Source organism: Cupressus sempervirens, chromosome 3 (genome assembly GCF_028749045.1).
Source record: "Cupressus sempervirens isolate cs-2001-9-10 chromosome 3, ASM2874904v1, whole genome shotgun sequence".
NCBI classification, from domain to species: Eukaryota; Viridiplantae; Streptophyta; class Pinopsida; order Cupressales; family Cupressaceae; genus Cupressus; species Cupressus sempervirens.
In genome coordinates, this window is record NC_143120.1 from 170,928,236 (window position 1) to 170,947,771 (window position 19,536).

The window sequence follows — 19,536 nt, forward strand, 5'->3', positions numbered from 1 at the left end:
ACAATGCTTGACAAACCATATGCCCTTCTTTTCTTGGACAACAAATTTAAACCAGCAAAGCCAAGATATCCATACCTGAGATGTTAAAGCTTGGAAGGGTCTTCAATCATGCTCCTAAGAGTTGATTGCTAATGTACTATTATACATGCATACTTGGGAGGTGTAGCTCTATCTTGAGAAGAGAAACGTGTCTCTATTCTCAAGGGGAACATCTGGTTCTTTGTCATATGACTACTGCAAGTAATCTATTACTCCCATCCTTCTCATGAATGACACACTTGTCATTTTCCATCAACACCATGTAACCATTTTGAATGAGTTGTCCAACACTTATCAAATTGTGCATCATACCAAAGGAAAAATACACATTCTGTATCTCCTTCTTCTCACCTTGCTTGGTGTGGACCATGATAGATCTTTTGCCCACTATGGGAATGGTTCCATTATTTCTCATCTTAATTTCAGACTTGAAATTCTTGTCAATGAAAGAAAATAAACTTTCATTACCACTCATGTGGTTGCTACAACTATTGTCTAGATACCATACCTCAGGGCTGCTTTCATCACTACTATTACACATTATGAAGGCTATGGGATTATTTGTATTTTCCATGTTCACATTAGCCACATTAGCATTTTTCTTTGACTAATTGCCCTGCTTCTTCCAACATTCACTAGCATAATGTCCATACTTATGACAGTAGTAGCATTCTACATTGCTCTTATTGGAGTTTTAATTCTTCTTACCTTCTCTAGAGCTATTTTCAGAGGTACTTTCTCCCTCTTGGTTGCTTGCTTGTCTTGATCTTTCTACACCAGCATTCCTTTGACCATTCCTTCCACAACCTTTACTTCTTGAGCCTCTACCAGAGCCATTTCTTCCTCTCCCCCGCCTCTTGATTTTTCTTGAGCCTTGAAAGACTACTCTTGGGAAGTTGTTGTTGATCAATTAATCCAGTGCTCATGGGTTTGAAGAGTTCCCATCATATCATCCATATTCAATGTGGTGAGGTCTTTTGCTTCATCAATGGTCATCATAGGGTTGATGCTCTTAATAATCTTCTCCATTTGATTTGAGTTGGTTTATCAAAGTGGAGACTCGTGAGTTGAACTCTGCAATAGGTTCATTGTCCTTCATCTAAAGGTTCTCAAATTCCTTTCTGATCATCTGTAGCTTCACTACTCTAACCTTATCAGTCTCCTTGAAGTTTGTCTGAAGGATATCCCATGCTTCCTTTGAGTAATTTGCTACTGTAATCTTGGAAAAATTTGTCTCTGTCATTGCTACCTCAATCAGACTTAATGCCTTCACATCCTTTCTTCTTGATTCCTTCATCTAAGTCTTCTATGGGTTTGTGAGGGCAATATATAGTGTTGGGACTATAACATCATTGAACCCTTCGAAACAAACTCCCACAAATCATTAGCTGCCATTATGGTTTTCATCTTCTTTGCCCATGTATCATAATTATGTCCATTAAAGGATGATGGCTACTACCATATCTTTCTTACATCTCCTGCCATGTCAAATATACCCAAAAATAAAATTCCTTAACTCATTGTGGATTTGGGGCGTCAAAGCTCTGATACCATGTTAAGAATTCAACTTCACAATGTCAAGTAATAATTTTGCTTGGCACAAAAGGGTGCAGAGTGACAGGCAGATGGTGTCGAGTGACTTGGCACATGAAGAAGCCGAGTAACCTTGGAAGTAGAGGAAAATTGGCACAAGAGGATGTCGAGTGAGCTCAGTCACCAAAGGGAAGGTGAAGCTTGGCACAGTGGTTACCAAGTGAACCTAGTCTCCAAAAGGAGGTGGAGCTCAGAAAGCTCTACACACAACCAACACTCAAACTGAGTGAACTCGGTTGATAAAGATAGTGAGTGAATTGAGTAGGAACGACAAAGGAAGAGCTTGGTTAAGGAGTCAACCGAGTGAGCTATTTAACAAACTTATAGTCTCAGCTTTTTGCCATTAAAACATGGAGAGGACAACAATAAAACTTGCAAGTATGAACTTCTCAAATACTAAACATGCAATAATGAATAGAAGGAAGACAACAATAAGCCAAGTATGCTTTCTTGCTTGCTTTCTATTCAACTAGGTTAAACTATTATAAAATTTGAGTGCATTTGGCTTCAACTAAAAACTACATAAAAACTTCAACTGATAAAACTTAAACTTAAATTTAAACTTACAACACTAGAGGGTTGCATACAATACACTTGGAGCAATCACTACTTCTCAAGACAAACCAAAATGAACTTACAGAATGACAAAGAGATTCAACACATATTGTGATACTGAACCTTCTTTCTATCCTCTGAACTCTAGATATTCCTTTGATCTAATCTACTAATCTTCCTCTTTCTCTGCTCTACTCTTCTTCTAACTTCTTCATTCTGACTTTGATCAAATGAATGAGATTCATTCCTTTTGTCTTGACTCACACCAAAATATTTCCCTCTCATTTTCAGATTTGAACTCACCAACCCGTATTTATTGATTTTGACTATTACCTACAGAATGCCAGCATTGGTAGGTGGGTGTTTGGCTCCAAAGGCAACCGACCATGTCACATCAAATTTTTCAACAATTTTGTTCAAAATTCTTATCCTTCCTCTACAATCAGTCACACTTTCCTTTGATGCGTTGCACATTTATGTTAGTTTATGGATTGGATTGTCTCCAAAATCAATTTGAATATGTAGTATTATGAGCTAACTTCCTTTTAGATTGGATTTGGGGTTTGATCATGAATTGCCTAGCAAGAATGGATAGGTTTTCTCATAATCATATCTAAACCGTCAATAATAGACTTTTGAGCAAGGTTTGATAAAATCTTATTTGGTAAACATCCAAAGATTGTGAGACTTATTTATTGAAAATCATATAATGGAGACTTATCACATGCACATGCTAATCCAAAATAATGGATCCCGTATGTGATCTTTTGTGTTATTGACCATTTCTCTATAACTTCCTCTATATGGGGAATCTCACTATTGTGATGTACTTGTCTTTTTGAACATATATATGCTGGCATCACATTACCCAATTTCATATAAAACATAAACCAGTTCCTAAGCTTTTAACTACCTTGCCCAATCCTAGCATCGCATCAACCAATTTCCTATAAAACATTAACCAATTCTCTCCGGAAGGCCACTCAAAATCATAAATTCTGTCCCAAGGGGTTGGCGATCAATCATACAAATCAAAACCAAATCTAATATCTTACCAGACAAACGCCGTCCATTGAAGTTGAAAAAAATAGGTATTAATCATAAACAGCACAACGTGTAGTTGGCGTCCTCTCCATCTAGCTGGGTCTCTCTCTCTCCTACTGCAAATTCCATTATTTATGAGAGCACCCACAAACCAAAATTTGTTCTCATCAGTAGCAATCCTCCTCATCCAGGCAAATAAATACACAGTACACCTCCCCTGGTCAAGATCAACAATGGCCTTCTCTAGGTGTATTGTGTTCCTTCTCATTTGTGCAGCTGCAGCTCCCATTGTTAACCGCAACTTCTATCAAGATGTTGATGTCGCATGGGGTCAAGAACATGTCTACATTTTCAACGATGCACAGGACTTGCAGCTTACCCTCGACAACGTTTCTGGTATATGTTAGGCTTAATGGTTCATTTGAAATCTAACTGGCTTTTCAATTTGAAATCAATGTATGTCGGTAGATTTTTACAATCTATAAAATTATATTTGTTAATGTTTTTAAATTTGATTGTGTATGTAGTTTTTCTATCAAACATTTTCCATTTTCCTTATCAAAATGAAAAAGAGTACAAGGAGAAAATCTCTTTATGCTCTCTTTTATCTTGACAATAGATCACAGAATATAAAACAATCAATTGGAAAAACACTAGCAGATAAAATCAATACATTAATATGATTTAAAATCGTCTAAACAAATATGTCATTTCTACATTTTATAGAATTTAACTACTGTGCCACTTTATGCTTTCATATGTTTATGGTTTCAATGGTTAATTTGTCCTGTGAATAGGCTCGTTAATCCAGTCAAAGCAAGAGTTCTTGTTTGGAAAATTTGATGTACGTATGAAGCTAGCAGCTGGAGATTCTGCAGGCACAGTTACTACATTTTATGTAAGGATTGTTTTGGCCTTATCAAATCATGCTAACTTCTTCAAGAAAGCCTACTTATTAATATGATTCCAATTGACCTTAATTACTGTATAGTTTAAAAATCAACTTGAATGATTGTGCAGTTCCATTCGGGAGGAGAGGAACATGATGAGATAGATTTTGAGTTCCTGGGAAACAGTACGGGGCAACCATACATCCTGCACACGAATGTCTTTGTCCAAGGTGTTGGTAGCAGAGAGCAACAATTCTATTTATGGTTTGATCCTACTGCTGACTACTACACCTACTCTGTCCTCTGGAATCCCTCTCAGATCACGTATATCCTTTTACCTCTCACTCAATCGATAAGCTTTTTGATTTTAAGATATCTCAAATTTAAATAGTTGTTAAGATTTTAGATTGCATTTTGTGTAACTAATATTTTAGATTACATTTTGGTCCTATCATCATAATGGAGTAGATCTTAGTCAATCTAAAATGATAATTGTATAAGTTCTAGATTAAATCATGCATAATTTTTGTTTTTGGTTTGGGATCACATTTTTACTCTATCTTTATCAAATGAAGTAAATAAAAAAGAAAGTGATCTTAAACAATCTAGAACATGATAGTAGTTAAACTTTTAAATTAAAGCATATTTAATATTTTATATTATCATTATTTTCGATCACATTTTTATTTTATCATTCGAAGAAAAGAGCTAAATAGCTAGAATGTGATCTAAGATGATGATGAAAACATTACTCCCAGTTTAATCTAAAAGTTTAGGAGCTGATAGACAAAAGTCTACTACACAACGGTAAATTGTGAACATTTTATCTCGGATGTCTTGGGCTCAAACCTACAATTAATAACAACACATAATAATAATTAATCTTGACCTTGGCCTCTAACTTAACCAAAAGTTTAGCAACTGATATATAGTTGGCGAACATGGCTAAATGGGTTTTGATCGAGATGTTGATGCAGGCTGCTGGTAGATGGAATTCCCATAAGGGTGTTTGCAAACCATGAGGGAGCGGGAGTGCCATATCTGAAGGAGAAGCCAATGAGAATGTATTCAAGCCTTTACAATGGAGACCAATGGGCAACACAATCAGGCAGAGTGAAAATTGACTGGAACAGTTCACCTTTCAAAGCCTTCTTGTCAAATCTCTCAATGGAAGGCTGTGTGTGGAATGCTTTAGATTACAATGGCAGCCTTGCTTTGTGTTCTTCCCCCAGTGAAGGGAATCACTGGTGGGATGGACCGGAGTACAGCAGTTTGAGCTACTTTCAGCAGGGACAGTTGAAGTGGGTTCGTGATAATTATCTCATTTATGATTATTGTCATGATCTGCCCAAATTCAATTACACTAAACTCCCTGCTGAATGTGCCTTCCAAGTGCAGTACGACTGAAACCAAATAAGTTTGCCCTTTGGCAGATACAAGTCCATTGCCATTCCATACTATTCTATTTGTAAGCCATTGAGCTCAATGGTATTCTATTTTATGTTTATCAATTGATCATTTTGTAGTTGTTTTACTATGTTCCACCACAATTGTTATAGTTGCTTACTTTCCATTCAAATCATGATTTGTAGCCAAATCATAGAAATAAAAGGTGGTAATATCTAATTTTTGCATCATTTTTTTCTTTTAATTATGTATTATTAGTTTTAAGTTAACAAAAAAATTTATTTGTTGGATAAATAAATAATATAAAAATAGTTGTTAATTAATAATATATGCTTATTTAAAAAATATCAACTATATTATATTTTCTATCAAATAATAAAACAAATATATTTTCTATCAAATAATAAAACAAATATATTTTAAGATCATTGATATTAATTCATTGTTATTATAAATACTAAAATATAATTGATATAAAGGGAAGAATCTATGATACAATAAGTTGTGAGCTTTTCATATGAGAGACTTAGGTTTGAGTCTAGTCCAATGTAACACATAATAATAATTAAATTCAATAAATAATAATTAATTCAAAAAAAATTGATGTAATGTTTATATCGAGAAAACTTTGTAAATAATTAAAATTATACAAGAATATATTATCATATAATTTTTTAATTTAAAAAAAATTAAATATAAAATAAAATAAAAATAAAAAGTCTTGTTATAAATTATTATAACATGTAAAATTTCATGCAATGAGGGGGCTAGTGATGGTGGTGGCAAGAAATGTAATGATGCCAAGCCAAACGAATGGAGGGTGCTTCCCAAACCTGTGCCTCGTTGGTTCTACAATATTTTGGCTGTGATTTTTGCAGAGATAGGGACCATGCTTTTATCTTCCAAGGTATTTTCTGATCCAAGGGATGCTTGCTTCTCAGAGGTGTTTCTTTACGGAGGGAGGATCTATGGTGTTATTGGTGTCCTATTGGAATAGTGGGGACCTTCCTTGATGATGCCCTCTTTTTCTTTAATGTGGGAAGTCATATTTTTTCTCCTTCATTGTTCTACTAGGGGCACTCTACTTCTAGGTTTGTCAGATCTAAGGACTATTTGATGGGTTAGCAGTTGGCAATGATGGAACTATCCACTCCATCTATTTATTGAGCTTTACTGCTCTTTTTATGATTTCAAAGGTGCATATTGCTCAAATTATTGAGTGGACTATGTTACCTGGTCTTCCTTTTGATTGTTTAGTAGTTGTTGTTAGCTCTAAGGGGCCCTCTTTGGCTCCTTACTTTTGGATGACTACAAATTTATTTGTTGGGGTACTTCTCAATTGCAAAGTCTTCCTCCTTTGGATTCTTTGGAGGAATCTCTGTTGGCACCTGCATTACCCCCTGGAGTTTCCTATCGAGGAAAAAGCTTACCTTGGGTTTTAAAGGCACCTTCAAATGGCTTTTTGCTTTGAGGGTTGGGTCATGTTATTGTTTATCTACCACACAACTCTTATTGAGGTGGAGATATCATCTATTGAGGTAGCAGTATGTTGTGTGGATGTGATTGATATTGGGTGGGGAAATCCTTCTCGTAATGTCGATGTTTGGATGGTGGAGTGGTCTCTAAAGAAGGCTTCTTTGAGAAGTCTCTTCCTCCACGTTATCCTATTGAGGTGGGATCCCTTTCTTTTGAGGTGGAAGGGAGATATGTTGGATGGATTGTTCCTATTACTCTTTTGTTGGTGAGGAATATTCCTCCTAAGTGGGGGACTTGGAGCTTATTAGGTTCTTCCTCTATGCTTTTTCTGACATTGCTTTTGATTCTAGTCAAGTTGGAGTTCATGCTTGTGATTTTTGTGGTTGAGATAACCTATGTTGAAGGGGATGTTAGTGGGGCTGCCATTGTTGCATAGTCTCTCTACCCCAAAAATGACTTTTAGATCTTTCCTCCCACAACACCTATTGAGGGGGAACCCTTCACTATTGAGGTAGGTAGAGAGTATGCTAAGGGATGGAAGATATTTGGCAATACTGATCGAAATTGGTGGTTTTGGTGGCTATGGACCTTTGGCCACAATGGTAGTAGAAGAATATACCATCTTTGTTTGTGTATGATGGTGAAAGAAGAATGGGCTATCCATTACCTAGCTATGCTAATGAAAGGAGAACGGACTATATATTGTTTGAGATTGGTTAATAGGTCTTTTGAGGATGGGATTGTCTCCCCCTCTTTGTTTTTTTTTTATTTTGCTTTCTATGACATATCGTTGCTATTTGTTTTAAAAGACTCTTTTGGGATCTTTGTTCTTATTTTTGTTTTAAGAACAGTGCTAGTATGGGGGCTTGTCCCATGCTGATCCTTAGTAATGCAAACCATGGTTTGTGGGTTTTTTGCATTCAGGCCATTGTTTTTTATAGAGGTAGACTTTAGTTGAGGTCCCTTGTATCTAGTTGTTTGGCACTAGGTTTTGTTATTTTTAACATTGTCTAGTGTTTGTTGTTTGTACCACAGATCAGCACCCTATTGTTGCTTTTTATATTCAAGAACATGTAAATTTTCATAATATAATTTATAGATAGTTTAAATTTTAAAAATATTTAAATTGTTAGCTAAATTTTAACATAGGTAAGTATGTTATATCATTATTTGGTGAAATGAAACTATAATTAAATAACAGCAAATTATTAATTATCTTTTTTTTAAATTACTCTTTGAAAAATCACCAATTCTTTTGTAAATAGTTTAAGAAAAAAAAAATCTATAACTTTTTATGGGAAGTAAATATGAACATTACATTTTATAATTAATATTTTAAATTATTTCAAATTCAAAAATAAAATTTCAATTTTATCTCCATAGAAAATATATGGATGATAGATAAAAAAAAGGAATGCCAAATCAAACACAAGTGTTGGGAATATAAAGCCCAACTATCATGTGACTTTCATACTCATCTATCTTCCTTTTTGGTTGTATATGCCTATTCCTTGATGGTTGTATATGACTTTATATACAAGGGTGTAATACATGTACTTGATGTATTAGATATTGTTTAAAATAAGTTATACCCTACTTTTTTCTATTGATTATCATTGATCAAAAGAGAAACAACACTTAATAGTGCCCACATGAGAAAAGATAACCCCACCTCAGCCTACTGAATATACCATATAGAGAACCCGAGCCCCATACTGAAAAATATAGTAAGTCAAAGGTATTGACCAGTTTAAAAATAATACACTAGTCAATATATCAGTTTATTAGAGAAAAATATTTTAGGAAAACATATCAAAGTTTGGATCATCCACAATATAGTATGGGAGATCATTGCTAGAATCAAAAGTAATAATATTGATCATTGTAACATGTAGTGCAACATCACTATAAACGAGTCTCAACAAAGATTCGGTAAGGTGTCTAGCCTTCCCCTCAAAAACATAATTATGATTAATTTCCAAATGTTTCAAAACAAGACTAAAGTAAAGATAGAGCAAAAGATGTTACAAAAAATTATGTTGATAAAGGAAGCAAAAATAATATTAGCAAAGGGAAAATATTTTTTGAGGACTAATGCAAACATATTCCATAGCTAGCAAAGATATAGTAAAAAATACATAGTGAATAGATTCATGCTTTTTGCAAATAGAGCGGATTTTACTTTCCCCTCTTGACTTCCTAAAAGGATTCTTCTACAAGAACAATCTACATAACAAATAGATTAGCTTGGGTTCAATGGGATATTTCCATAATTTGTTCAAATCTTTGTTCCAAACTGAAGACTTGTAATGGAGGTTCCACTTATTATTGAGGTCCTTGAGAATGTCAAGGTTATGAGTGAAAAGGAAATAAATGTATTTGGACTTGACCAAATGAAGTGGGGTAGAATCGGGCCTAGTAAGCTTGTAAGAACATGTATCTTTTGGACATCATCCTTTAATCAAAGCAATATTATATCATAAGCACTCCTCATGATGTAGTAGGTGCTCCATTAGGAATCTGGGATACTTAATTTTTCTTTGACATCAAACCACAGAATAAGGAGGCTACCAGTAACAATATCCCATAAACTCCAAATGACTCTCTCTAGCCACTCTTTTTCTAAACAACCTTAAACTAGATTGATTTCTAGCCGCATATAAGGTTGTTCTACTCATAGCTTGAATGGCATCATTAAGCAAGTGTTTGACATACTTCCAACTCTTTTTGATGGATTTAAATGTTAGAATCTGATAAGATTAATAATCCAGAAAACTAGTGCAAAGAGTAAATATCTAAAATATGAATGCAAATGATACAAAATCAAAATAGCATCATAGAGTTAGTCTCCAAGAGAGGAATGCAAATGCTGGAAGCAAAATAGCATTAAGAGGATGCAAAAACAAGAGATACAAATACAAGTGAGGTAGCATGCTTATATAGGCTAGGAAGAGGGAGGAGGTGACAACACCAACCAATGAGGAGCAACCATCTATCGGACTAAAGATAGCAAAGTATCTTCCCAAGATAGCTAATGGATGCTCACATGTAGGAAGATGACACCTCACAACCATTCACCTAATAAAACATGCTTTATTAACCTAAGCGAGATTATTAAAAGTGTAGGAAAAACCTAACAAAATAGGAAAAATAAAAAACTACACTAACACCCCCCCATAAGCGAAGCTTAGGTGGATGTTAACCTAGCAAAGCTATGAAAGTAGGAAAATGGGTCCCGGCAACAAGGCCTGATCAGGTACCCAATACAAGAAAAAGAACTAGATGAAGGAAACTAAGCCTCCAATCTAAGAAATGTCCCAAAGAGAGGAACAAAAAAGAGCATGAAGCATCTCTGAAGCATGAAGCTGCAAACACTGTCAAAAGAAACTACTAGAACCCCCATTGAAATAGTGCATGACCAGGTAGAGAAGACAAAATCTGAAGACCTAATCAATCGAAGAGGTGACCTCCAAAGGTAGGAATGAATGAGTGTCTATATAGTAGATGAACCATCTCACCGAAATGCATAGGTGCCTAGCCACTGCATCCACCTAGTACATAGGAACAAAAACTGAATACATAGATCACTCAACCGAACCAAAGAAGCAATAGAGCCAACAGGTGAACCCCCCCATAATGTTGAACAGGGAGAGGGGTGACAGGAACACTGAAATGCAATGCCAAAAACATCTGCAAGAAGAAGAATCAGGAACACCAATAGTGCAATAGAAGTACAAGCACAGGATAACGGGCAGTGTCACCGACACACTGCATGGGCTAATGTCATGGAAGAAAAATTCACTTGACAAATTTGGATGAGCAAAAAATGGCAAAACATCATGACCCCCCATGGCACTTTATAACTGAGTGCGAGTACAAACAAACACAAGGTGTACAAGATCCCAGATATGCAAAAGCAGGCACTTTATCTTAGTGCGTTTACACAAAAAGGAATGCAACAGAATAGAAGCATACAATTCTTAGAAGTCAGAAAGAAGAGTGAGCCAAAAGAACAGAAGAAGAGATTCTAGGACCTGTAGAATCCAAGTAATCTGCCAGAGTGCAAAAGTGCAAAACTCGAAGGAGAAAGAAATTGGAGCAGAATCTGGATAAAAGACCTCTGCAACTGAATAACTCATAGAACCAGCTTTCGAACGATATCTGGCGAGCCCATAAAAGAGTCCGAATGAGCGAGATATGGCTCCCAGAAGGCAAAATAGAACATCTAGCTTTGACTACCAAAAAAGGCAACCAGACTATAGCAAAAATTAAAAAAACTTGTACCATCATCTCCGTCTCAGAACCAGCTTTTTGACGCATTTTTCGGATCGAAAAAATATGTTCGTATGCTTAAGTTACGGAAGAAAAATTGACAGGGCCTCCTCATGAAGAGCATATGCTAAAAGTGAAACTTGGGCACAATAATCAAGGAAACAAATAGCACCATTGCGATCTACTCAAAAAATCATGCACTTTCAAAAATAGAATCGCCTCGATACGAGGTCGTATGAGAAAGTTATGATCCTCCGAAGTTTTCAAAATGAGAACTGTGTACAGTCACGGCTGAGAATCTGCAATTTCTGAAAAATTCATTCATGAAAATCAAAAAACAACTCCACTAGTGGATAGAGCACAAAAAAAAGCCAAGTTCATAACAAGAATCATCAAAATCGAAGTCCGTATGAGCAAGAACGAGACATTTGAAAACTGCATTCAAATCTGCGACTGTCAATGGAGAGGGGTATGGCTGTAGCTTTGCATGCTCGATTTTGCAAAATATACAGCTTGCATGCAAAATCTAAAAGATACCCAAATGGTTTTTCGGGGCTGAAAACAAAACCCAGAAAGCATTTTTCTTTCTGATGTACAAAAAATGTTGCTGTAGTGTAAATTAGACGCCTTTAACAGTAAAAAAATGGCTCAAAAAATCAAAAAATGACCCCAGCAACCAGAATATGACATGCAAATGTTGGATCAGCTTCCTAAGTCCATCAATGGCATGTTGGAACCTGCAAAACTGATTGAAAACTCCAAATATGCAAGATGGTTGTCAGATTTGAGATTGAAACCCCAAAGGAAAATTGTTTTTGTCAAAACTTTTCTGATTATCAAGATCATCCAAAGATGCAAGAGAAGAGCATACTTCATTTTTCAAAAAACTACAATAAAGTTTATTAGCCCCCCCCCCAATTCTCTCAAATAAGGAAACTAAAATCTACTCTTGCACATAGAAAAGCTCTGATACCATGTTAGAATCTGATAAGATTAATAACCCAGAAAACTAGTGCAAAGAGTAAATATCTAAACTATGAATGCAAATGATATCAAAATAGCATCATAGAGTTAGTCTCCAAGAGAGTAATGCAAATGCTGGAAGCAAAATAGTATTAAGAGGATGCAAAAACAAGAGATACAAATACAAGCCAGGTAGCATGCTTATATAGGCTAGGAAGAGGGAGGAGGTGACAACACCAACCAATGAGGAGCAACCATCTATCAGACTAAAGATAGCAAAGTATCTTCCCAAGATAGCTAATGGATGCTCACATGTAGGAAGGTGACACCTCACAACCATTCACCTAATAAAACATGCTTTATTAACCTAAGCGAGATTATTAAAAGTGTAGGAAAAACCTAGCAAAATAGGAAAAATAAAAAACTACACTAACATTAAAGGCATTGGAACCCCCCAAAGTTATATTGAAGTTTGGGACGAGGAGATCAAATATGTTTAAACTGGTCCAAAATTTGGCTCTACAAGGACGGGCTCTACCAAGATTACTTCTAATTAGAATTTTTGAAGGCTCACCCCCCTAAACAACTTTAGCTATCCACTTGATTGCAAGGGAAATCCTTTGAATCCTAAGATCCTTTGATCCCATTCTACCAAGTTCCTTACTTCTAGTACACCATTCCTAGCGTATTGCATGCATCTTCTTGTTACCTTTTCTATCAGACCACAAGAAGTCTCTTATGACTCTTTGAAGAAAACTAAACTGATTTTGATTGAAAAGACAAACTAAAGCATAATATACTAAGTAGGAGGAAAGGATTTTCTGATAAATTTGCAATCTTCTAGGCTTCGTAGTAAGGTAGTTATTATTCCATTTATTTTATTTATTAGTAATTTTCTTTGATACATGCCCACATATCCCTAATATTAGGATTGAAAAAAAATAGCATACATAAGTACCTAATTACATGGTTAGGTCCTCCCCATTCAATATCAAACCTACTACACTAGTCACATGGGTTTTCATTCCACCAAATTACGATGCATTTTGATAGGAATTTGTACTTCGAGAGGCAATACAAAAAAGATCTATTTTCTCCTTGGGATTAATCATATTTCTCTCATCTAACCAAAATAAGATGGTAGTGTCATCACCAATTTTAATGTTGGAGATTTCCTTCTTATTAGTCAAGATAGTCCCCTACACCTTGGGTGAAAGAGATTAATCTCTAAGTAGGTAATGGAGGGAATAAACAAAAATGATAAAAGGAGAGGAGGTAAGGGGGAACCCTACCTGATGGATCTAGTTAGCTCAAATATTTCTGATATGTTCCTATTTATTTTAACTACAACCATTCCCCACATAGAAGAGTGGAGACCATGTTACAAAATGAGTGGGTCAAACCAAGAGCATCAAGAATCATGTCAATGAACCTCCACTCCACCGTGTCATATGCTTTCTCATAATCAATGAGGAGTATTCTAGCTTATTTTCCAAAGACTCTAGTCCAATCAAGAGCTTCTCGACATGTTAACATATTTTCTAGAATGTACTTGCCCTTGAAAAACCTGATTTGTGTAGGATTAATAATATTAGGAAGAATGTTTTCAATCCTAATGGCCAGAATCTTAGCTAAGAAATTATAAGAAACATTTAGTAATTTGACAATTCTCCAAATTTTTGTAAGGGTCTTATCACCACCTTTAGGAATGATCTTGATTTAAGGCTACCATTAATATCAGGTCTCGGAGTTCCAAAATAAAAAGAATTCTCACAAACTTCGAATAGTTTAGGGAAAATCCAATCTAAGTTTTCTTTATAGAATTCAACTGGGAATTCATCAAGTCTTGAAGCCTTTTCATTACTTATATTTTGAGTGGTATTCTTAATTTAATTAATGGTTACAACTCTATTTAGGTATGTAGAATCATTTTTAGAAATATTCTTGGGAACAATGCTCTTAACCTTCTTCCTAGATTCATCTATCCTTGGACCATCATCTTCAAAAGTAAAAATTTTGCTATGGAAATTGCTAAAGGACCTAAGTATGTCAACTTGGGAGGTCAATGTATCATCTTAATTATAGATACAGTCAATTATGTCCCTTTCTTCCTTACTCTTCAATACCTTGGAGTCTTTGTCCCCCAAATTAATCTAGTTTATTGTGGCCCTTATCTGAACCCCTCAAATTTTCCTAGTCTAGATCTTTCTAAGTTGATTTATGATATACTACTAACTCAATCTAATGCATTTATATTAGATGATTTTTCTTTCAACTTCTTTTAAGCATCTTGAAGGGAGCTAAAAATATTGATTTACTCCCATCTTGCATAGAGATATTTCTTCTTACCTTTTGGTCCTCACCCTTGCTCTCACTATCAATAATCACATCAAAAAACTTATCCTCACACTTGCACCTTGCACAAAAATGGATCCTCCTTTATTCGGGTTCATTCTAATCACTTGGCAATACTCTTATATCTCAACTAAGACTTATCCTCTTTTAGCATCTTTAGAATGTGATGACTTTTGATCTTCATCTACATGTGAAACTCTTGCCTAGCAATAATCTTACAACCTTCCTCTCCATAGTGAAAATACATTCCGAAAAACCTCATCTTCTAGATCCTTGCCCTCTTCCTCTTCTTCTTTGATCCCTATTATTATGATCATGGAAATGTTTGAAATTATTTGCTCTCTAATTCTGACTAGTATTTGTGTCATCCTTCTTTTTTTGATATTCATTTCAGCCTCCATAAAACAATCCACTAGATCTTCCACCACAACCTCAACCACTTTGTTTGCTCTCAAACTTATTATTCATGTTTTCCTCTACTCTTAGGGAAAATAGGTAAAGCCTCTTCAATACTATTCATTCTAACCAAACTCAACTCCTCTTGAATACTTGGTCTCAACACATTAAGGTAATAGGAAACTTTCTCTTGTCAGCTTAGGAATAGCCTGTTTGGATCAGCACTCGATAAAAAAAAAATCAGTATACTTTTGAACAGATCTTCTTTCTTGCTTCAATCCTTGCATCTCCTTCAGCAAGTTAAACTCATAATCAATGGGAACAAAATTTCACTTAAATTTGTCCACCATCTAATCCCATCTTGTGATTTTCCTCTTTTCTCTACTAGTTCACTAAAATTAAATCTCCTACCACCAAATTTTCACAAGATCCTTCAATTTGGCCTTCAAAAACTTGACCATATCAAGTTCTTTAATATCTTCATACACAACATATTATTCTAATTCTTTGATCCAAATGATCAGCTCCTATGGGTTAAGATTTTTTTTTAATGTGGGGACTTCAATCATGGGTCTTTTTCCAATCTTAAAATTTTCCTTGAAAAGTTTTTCTTCCTCAAGGTTCCCAACTTCTTCTGCTCCTTCATGTTTAACATTTCCTTCTTCTTTGAATGCATCCTCACTTTCATCTCTTACCACAATATTCATTCCTCTACGGATTTCCTCTTATAATGCTTGCACTTGTCTTTGGAGGGCTCTAAAACCTTCAAGTATCACACTCCAACTCTTTGCCACATTTCCTTCATGGAGGCATTCTTTTCTTATCACTCAATTCCACAACTATGATCTTGGTACAAACTGCCTTACAATAGGTGATCTATCTACACACTTAGGAAATCTTGCTCTAATACTAGTTGATGGAGGATGATTCACTTAATTCCATAAACACATAACATAAATAGAGAAATAATAATACATTGCAAGAAGAAAAAATGAGTTTCACCAATATAGATGGCATTCCAATGAAATTCAACTAGCACAATCTAATATATCTAAGATGAACCTCCACCCATGAAATGAGAACATTCTGAGCTCATATGACCAACTTATTAAAAAAATGACAAGTTTATGAAAATAAGAACTCTCCACATAAACAACCCTCAATGAAAAAGATGGTTTACATTAATTTATTTGGGTGATGCAAGATTTCCCTTTCACCCAAGTAGTCTTTGTTTGAGGAAGTGTTAGTAGAAGAAGGAGAGCCAGTAGTTAGCATCTAATTTTATAAATAATTAGTCATGTGTTCCTAGAATATATGACTACATATTGACAAGCCAATTGAATGTAAATTATTGGTTCTTTGTTGATGAGATTATTGAGTTAGCTAGCTTAATATGTTTGTTTGCAACCTAAGTTATTCTTCTAATGTGGTGTTTCTAGCTACAAGATTGGACATCTTTTGGCAATTTCTCCAACCTTAACTACATAAAAATGTCGATACAACTAGTTGTATGGAAGCCTTCAGTCACAATCAAATTTTAAAGAATTAGAAAATTTGGCTAAAAAAATATAATGTGGGAAATCAAGGTTTCAATATCAAAACCAAATGACCCTTTCCAAAATACTTCATATACTACATTAATCATTTTTAAGAACTTCAAAATCCTTTGGCTCCACTTGTAAAGGATATTTCTTGTTTTAGACACACAAGTAGTAGCATAAGAGAGAAAACTAAATAGAGAGGATCACAAAGTCCAAAGAAATATTTCTAAGATTGAGAAGTTTTAGACACACAAGTAGTAGCATAAGAGAGAAAACTTAAAAAAGAGGATCACATAGTCCAAAGAAATATTTCTAAGATTGAGAAGTGAGCTAGCATCACTACTTGCCACAATGTGTTAAAAGAGGGTGATCAAAAACTTTCTTAGTTGAACATGTACAAGAGGTCTTTTGATAGTGTAAACTATAAAATCATGGTAATAAATTCTTATTACTTTGATATTAGGGGCTATGAAAAAATTAGCCTCTTTAAATAAATTTTATTTTCATATGCTCGGTAAAAGTATTGACATCAATTCAAATAATTAAGAGAATCCAAATTTACTAGCAGAACTGCTAACATATTTTCTTCTTTGAGATTGTGTTTGATGATCTTTCGATTCACTAAATAAATTCTTCATGTTTAGATGTAATTCTTTGAATGCTATGAAAAGTAATTGTCACCTCACCAATATTGGAGGATTCAACATCAATGTTGATAGCATTAGAAAATGTCATTTTTTCCTCTAATGCAACAATCACTTCTATGCACTTTACAAGAGAACTTTTTTCCTCCATAAGTATATTGTTTATTGCTTATCTGCTCAGAACCTCTCTTTCCACCGGACAAAAGAGAGAGCAAAAGGCTTTCTTTCGTATTCGCCTGACTACTAATTGCAGATAAATATGGAGATGCGGGGTATCGATCCCCGTACCTCTCGCATGCTAAGCGAGCGCTCTACCATCTGAGCTACATCCCCTCATGAATTCAACTAATCTGGCAGAACTACTATATATAAAATAGAAGCGTGCAAATGCTTACGGCCTATTATAATGCAACGGTGTTATTTATTAAGGAAAACTGGATTCCGAAGTTTTTTCCTGGCGTTTATGTGCTTGTGCCAGAAATTAAATTTGCTTGTAAGATACATCTCTGGGATTAATCCTGTTGGGGTGTTGTTCTAAAACTTGGTAGAAACTGTGTTTCTTTTTGTTCACTTCAGATTAGAGAAAAATTAAAATCCTCCACCGATTTCCTATCGAGTAGAACAATAATGGCGCCGCCCAGACTTGAACTGGAGACCTTCAGTGTGTTAGACTGACGTGATAACCAACTACACCACGGCACCTTCTCGTTTTAAACACGACAGATACTATTCTCAAACCCAAAACAACACTGGAGAAAGTTGTGTCAAGTAAAACGGAAATAGTGAATGGTGTTTGTGACAGTAATTGATATGGAAAGCTATGCCGAAAAGATTTGTCAGCTGGTATAAAATCGATTTGTTAAGAACAAAAAAACACAAAACACACAAATTCATAGGTTTAAATATATTTTATCATTCAAACTTGTTTCTTATTTTGTGTGTTGAGATTAATTTATATAATTGGTATCCATACAATATAGGAAATATGTTGCGTGCAATGTAGGGTTTATATTAGTTTTGATATATCAGAACCCATTGATTCATAGATATAGTTTAGAGGCCTTATCATGAAGCTCCTTGGACAAGATAATAATATAAAAAAGTTTGAAATTGTAATTGTTGAGATAACTGATCTGTTCGACTCAAGTACCATCAATTCATCACCGCAGTTGAAATTGATTCTATTATGCATATAATAGAAAATCATATCTACTATCTATTTAAAAGATTTTAGTAAATATTATGATATTTAAATTTAAATTTATTAGTAATCTAATTTGTTCAAATAAGATTATATTTTAAATCTTCAATATAACTATTATTTTTATTTTTCTATTTATTTAAAAAATAATTGCTTGTGATCTCCACATTAGCTCATTTTGTGATATCTATTTATTTAACTTCTTATTTTAAAATTTTTTTTTTTTTTTTATCAGTAAACAACCGAAGCTTAAATTTATTATTATTATTTGTTGGAATTAATTATTATTATATGTTAAGCGAAGGTTCTTATTTTTAAAATTGATTTAAGTTTTAATTTTTTTAAAAAAAATTATGTTTAATATTAGTTTAACTTTTTATTTAAATATTATTTTTTAGTTTCTATAATTTATTTAGTCAATAAATATTTGTTACACGCGTTGTTATTTTTTCTTTTTCTTTTTTTGTATTTCTCTTATTAATTTTTCATAATAGATTTTTTGATGAGATTTTTTTAAATGATTTTTTTCATATTTGATAAATTGAATTTAAATATATAATATTTATTAATCTATGTAAAATATTTTAGTAAATTTTATGTTATTTAGATTAAAAATTATTAATAATCTAATTTGTTCACATAAGATCATATTTTTAAAATTATTTTTATTATCGAGCACCTATCGACTTATTGTTGCAAGCACAAAAATATGCTATTTGTAATGTAATTTAAATAAGTGTGCGGAATAAAAGAAATTGGATCCTCTTGTAGCAAAACTAGGCATATTGTTAAAATCTTTGTTTGAATATCTTTGTGTTCTTGTAACAAGTTTGTATATTGTGCTCTTTATATTTGTTCTCCTGTGTTTCAGATTCATCAATTGGTATTAGAGGTGTAAGGAATGATCATGGACATGTGTTTGCAGAAGATTGAGACAAATGAAGAAATCGGAGCCAATTTAGTGTTGAATTTGTATGCAATGGGAAATTAATAAAGAGATAGTTGACTTCTATTGGAAGTACTATGTGACGTATTACATGAGAAATTAATAAAGAGATAGTTGACTTCTACTGGAAGTATTATGTGAGTTTATATGACCCCAGTGATGAGAAGTTGCATGGTTTAAGTTTGAGTTGCATTATGAGGTGCATGGATGTGCT

General features: G+C 34.1%; 1 protein-coding gene and 2 non-coding genes across 3 annotated transcripts; 1 reads left to right on the forward strand and 2 right to left on the reverse strand.

The window, feature by feature from the left end:
- The first annotated feature begins 3,464 nt into the window (after window positions 1-3,464).
- On the forward strand, window positions 3,465-5,528 carry LOC149565315 (xyloglucan endotransglucosylase protein 1-like). Its single transcript, XM_089816300.1, has 4 exons — window positions 3,465-3,627; window positions 4,029-4,129; window positions 4,252-4,445; window positions 5,099-5,528. Exons 1-4 carry the CDS (start codon window positions 3,465-3,467, stop codon window positions 5,526-5,528), a joined length of 888 nt encoding a protein of 295 aa, XP_089672426.1.
- Window positions 5,529-17,435: 11,907 nt separating this feature from the next.
- On the reverse strand, window positions 17,436-17,508 carry TRNAA-AGC (transfer RNA alanine (anticodon AGC)). Its single transcript has one exon. It is a non-coding gene; the product is annotated as a tRNA-Ala (tRNA).
- A 295-nt stretch (window positions 17,509-17,803) lies between these two features.
- TRNAV-AAC (transfer RNA valine (anticodon AAC)) lies at window positions 17,804-17,877 on the reverse strand. The gene has a single exon. It is a non-coding gene; the product is annotated as a tRNA-Val (tRNA).
- Between the last annotated feature and the right edge of the window lie 1,659 nt (window positions 17,878-19,536).